The sequence below is a fragment of the Glycine soja genome, chromosome 1 (genome assembly GCF_004193775.1).
Source record: "Glycine soja cultivar W05 chromosome 1, ASM419377v2, whole genome shotgun sequence".
Classification (NCBI taxonomy): domain Eukaryota; kingdom Viridiplantae; phylum Streptophyta; class Magnoliopsida; order Fabales; family Fabaceae; genus Glycine; species Glycine soja.
Genome location: NC_041002.1, coordinates 1,967,554 through 1,970,054, shown reverse-complemented (window position 1 = coordinate 1,970,054; position 2,501 = coordinate 1,967,554). Strand labels below are relative to the sequence as shown.

Sequence of the window (2,501 nt, the reverse complement as noted above, 5' to 3'; positions counted from 1 at the left end):
TAATTATAGACACTTGTCCACAATTGAAGATAAAACAGGCTGGCATGGAAGGAAACTGATTAACATGGAGAAATTTTAAAAAAAACGGCATGGAATGGTGGTTAATGAAAAATGAACAATGTTCCAAATTGTCACAATCCTATTTCCTAAGTAGAGCATAGATAAATATATATTTTTTACTTTTTTTTTATATTGTATAGAATAATGAAAATTATTGACTATTGTGTATAGGGTGGAGTCTAAACTCTAAAACCATGATGGGAAGGAGAGATGCATTATTTTCTCTTTGAACGTGAAAGAGAGAGAGGGGGTTACATTAAAAATGGAAGAAGTACTGACAACCTATGATGCTAATTCCACCCATTTTCGTTAAAGACAGAATTGTGGGTCAAAGTTTTCAAGGAATGGTAAATTAAATACAAATTCTGTCTGGGTGATTATTTCGGTGAAAAGGACATTAATTCACCTTGAGAGCGAGAGAGAAAAGAGAAAGAAAGAAAGAGAAAGAGATTCCATTTTAATCCGAGGCTACCTCTAGGTGCTATTTCACTAGACTTTTCACTGTAATACATTCTGTAATCATAGGTGCTATTAGTATTACACTACTATTATTTAAACAAACTCCCCCCACTTGCTTCAACTTCATCTTATCAAAGCCTTCCCTGTTTGCTTTTTTCACAATTCACTTCTTTTCCAGAGAGTTAGGGAAGAGGAATAGAGAAAGAGAAAGAGAAAGAGCGTGAGAGAGAGAAACAGCACAAGGATGGAGCTTTCTCAACTTGGTTTTCTGGATGAGCTACTTGCTCCAAGAAAAGACACTACTTGGAGTAATGCTTTGTCAACTGGGTTGAATGAGTTACTACTCCCTAGTGGTTGGAGCTTTGACTCTTTTGATGAGAACCAAGGTTTAGCTACTTTGAATCCCTCATTTGCTGCATTTTCAACTCCACTAGACCACAGATTTGAATGCCCTTATGGAAGTGAAGCAGCATACCCTTTTGTTGATGGCTTCACATTGCCTGAGCTTGATTCTTCATACACCAGGAATGATGAGTCAGCACCACTTTTGCCACAAGAGGATAACCCATCATTGGAGGATGAAGAGTTTGGCTTTCTGGGAAGGGATAACCAGAGCTTGGAACAAGCAAAAATTGGCTGCAAAATTGAGGAACAAGTGACAGAGATTCCAGTCTTCAACATGGGCTTGTGTGGGGAGAAAAAACCCAAATCAAAGAAACTAGAAGGGCAGCCCTCAAAGAATCTCATGGCAGAAAGAAGGAGAAGAAAGCGTTTGAATGACCGTCTTTCCATGCTAAGGTCAATAGTCCCAAAGATTAGCAAGGTGATTCAAAATATATAGTATTATGTTTTTATTTTTTCTTTTTTTACCTCATTCTTACCTTGTCAATTCCTTTTTATGAATGTCTCAACCAATGGAAATGAAATTGGATTTCTCAAGTAGGTTGTCTTTTCATGATTGTTATTTTTTTTTACTAACACTTGCATTTGTTGTTTGATTTGTTCTATAACCTTAATTTGAACTAACATGAGAATACAAACTTTGACAGATGGACAGGACCTCCATTCTTGGAGACACAATTGATTACATGAAAGAGCTTCTAGAAAGGATAGGTAAGTTGCAAGAAGAAGAAATAGAGGAGGGAACAAATCAGATAAACCTCTTAGGCATTTCTAAGGAACTAAAGCCCAATGAAGTAATGGTTAGAAATTCCCCCAAGGTATGCTTAGTTCTAACCAGTCAGTCAAACCCCTAAACTGATCCATAATCACAGGCCAAGTTCCTGAACAAATGTATGTATGTGTTGTAATGTTTTTGCAGTTTGATGTTGAGAGAAGAGACCAGGACACAAGGATTAGCATCTGCTGTGCCACAAAGCCAGGATTACTACTGTCCACAGTGAACACCTTAGAAGCATTAGGCCTTGAGATTCACCAGTGTGTTATAAGCAGCTTCAATGATTTTTCAATGCAAGCATCTTGCTCAGGGGTTTGTAATTGTAACATATTTTAGTGGCCTCAATATTTGTTTACAGGCTTGAAATCAAACATGTTATTTACTTCTTATAACTTATTGTTTTCGTGGTCTTAGGCAGCAGAGCAGAGAAATTGTATGAACCAGGAAGAGATAAAGCAAGCACTATTCAGAAATGCAGGTTATGGTGGTAGATGTCTCTAGGAGAAAGATGGAAAGCTGAAATAACAATTTGCTGATGTTGAAAAACAAGCAAAGTTTTCCTCTTGTGTAATTCAAGGAATTAGGGGTGTTAGTTTAATGAGATTTCCCAATAAGTTGGCTTTGAATGATGCTTTGATTCTTATGTAAGTTACAACTTTACCCTGTATTTTAACATACTATGGGGTATGTTCAGTTCAAGCCTCACTTTCCCATTGTGATAAACATCCATTTTTTTAGTAATGAAGAAGGGTTGTTACCAAACCCATAAGCGGAATCAACCTGATTTTAATAGATTCCTGAATAA

General features: G+C 36.7%; 1 protein-coding gene across 2 annotated transcripts; it reads left to right on the top strand.

Annotated features, from left to right (window-relative positions):
• Nucleotides 1-612: 612 nt before the first annotated feature.
• On the top strand, nucleotides 613-2,501 carry LOC114408986 (transcription factor bHLH93-like). Of its 2 annotated transcripts, none has more exons than XM_028372243.1 (4): nucleotides 613-1,342; nucleotides 1,569-1,739; nucleotides 1,841-1,989; nucleotides 2,111-2,501. In XM_028372243.1, exons 1-4 carry the CDS (start codon nucleotides 764-766, stop codon nucleotides 2,133-2,135), a joined length of 924 nt encoding a protein of 307 aa, XP_028228044.1. In that variant the 5' UTR covers nucleotides 613-763; the 3' UTR covers nucleotides 2,136-2,501. The 2 variants fall into 2 exon arrangements, with proteins under 2 accessions (XP_028228044.1, XP_028228040.1); XM_028372239.1 differs by having other exon boundaries at nucleotides 618-1,342; nucleotides 1,841-2,008.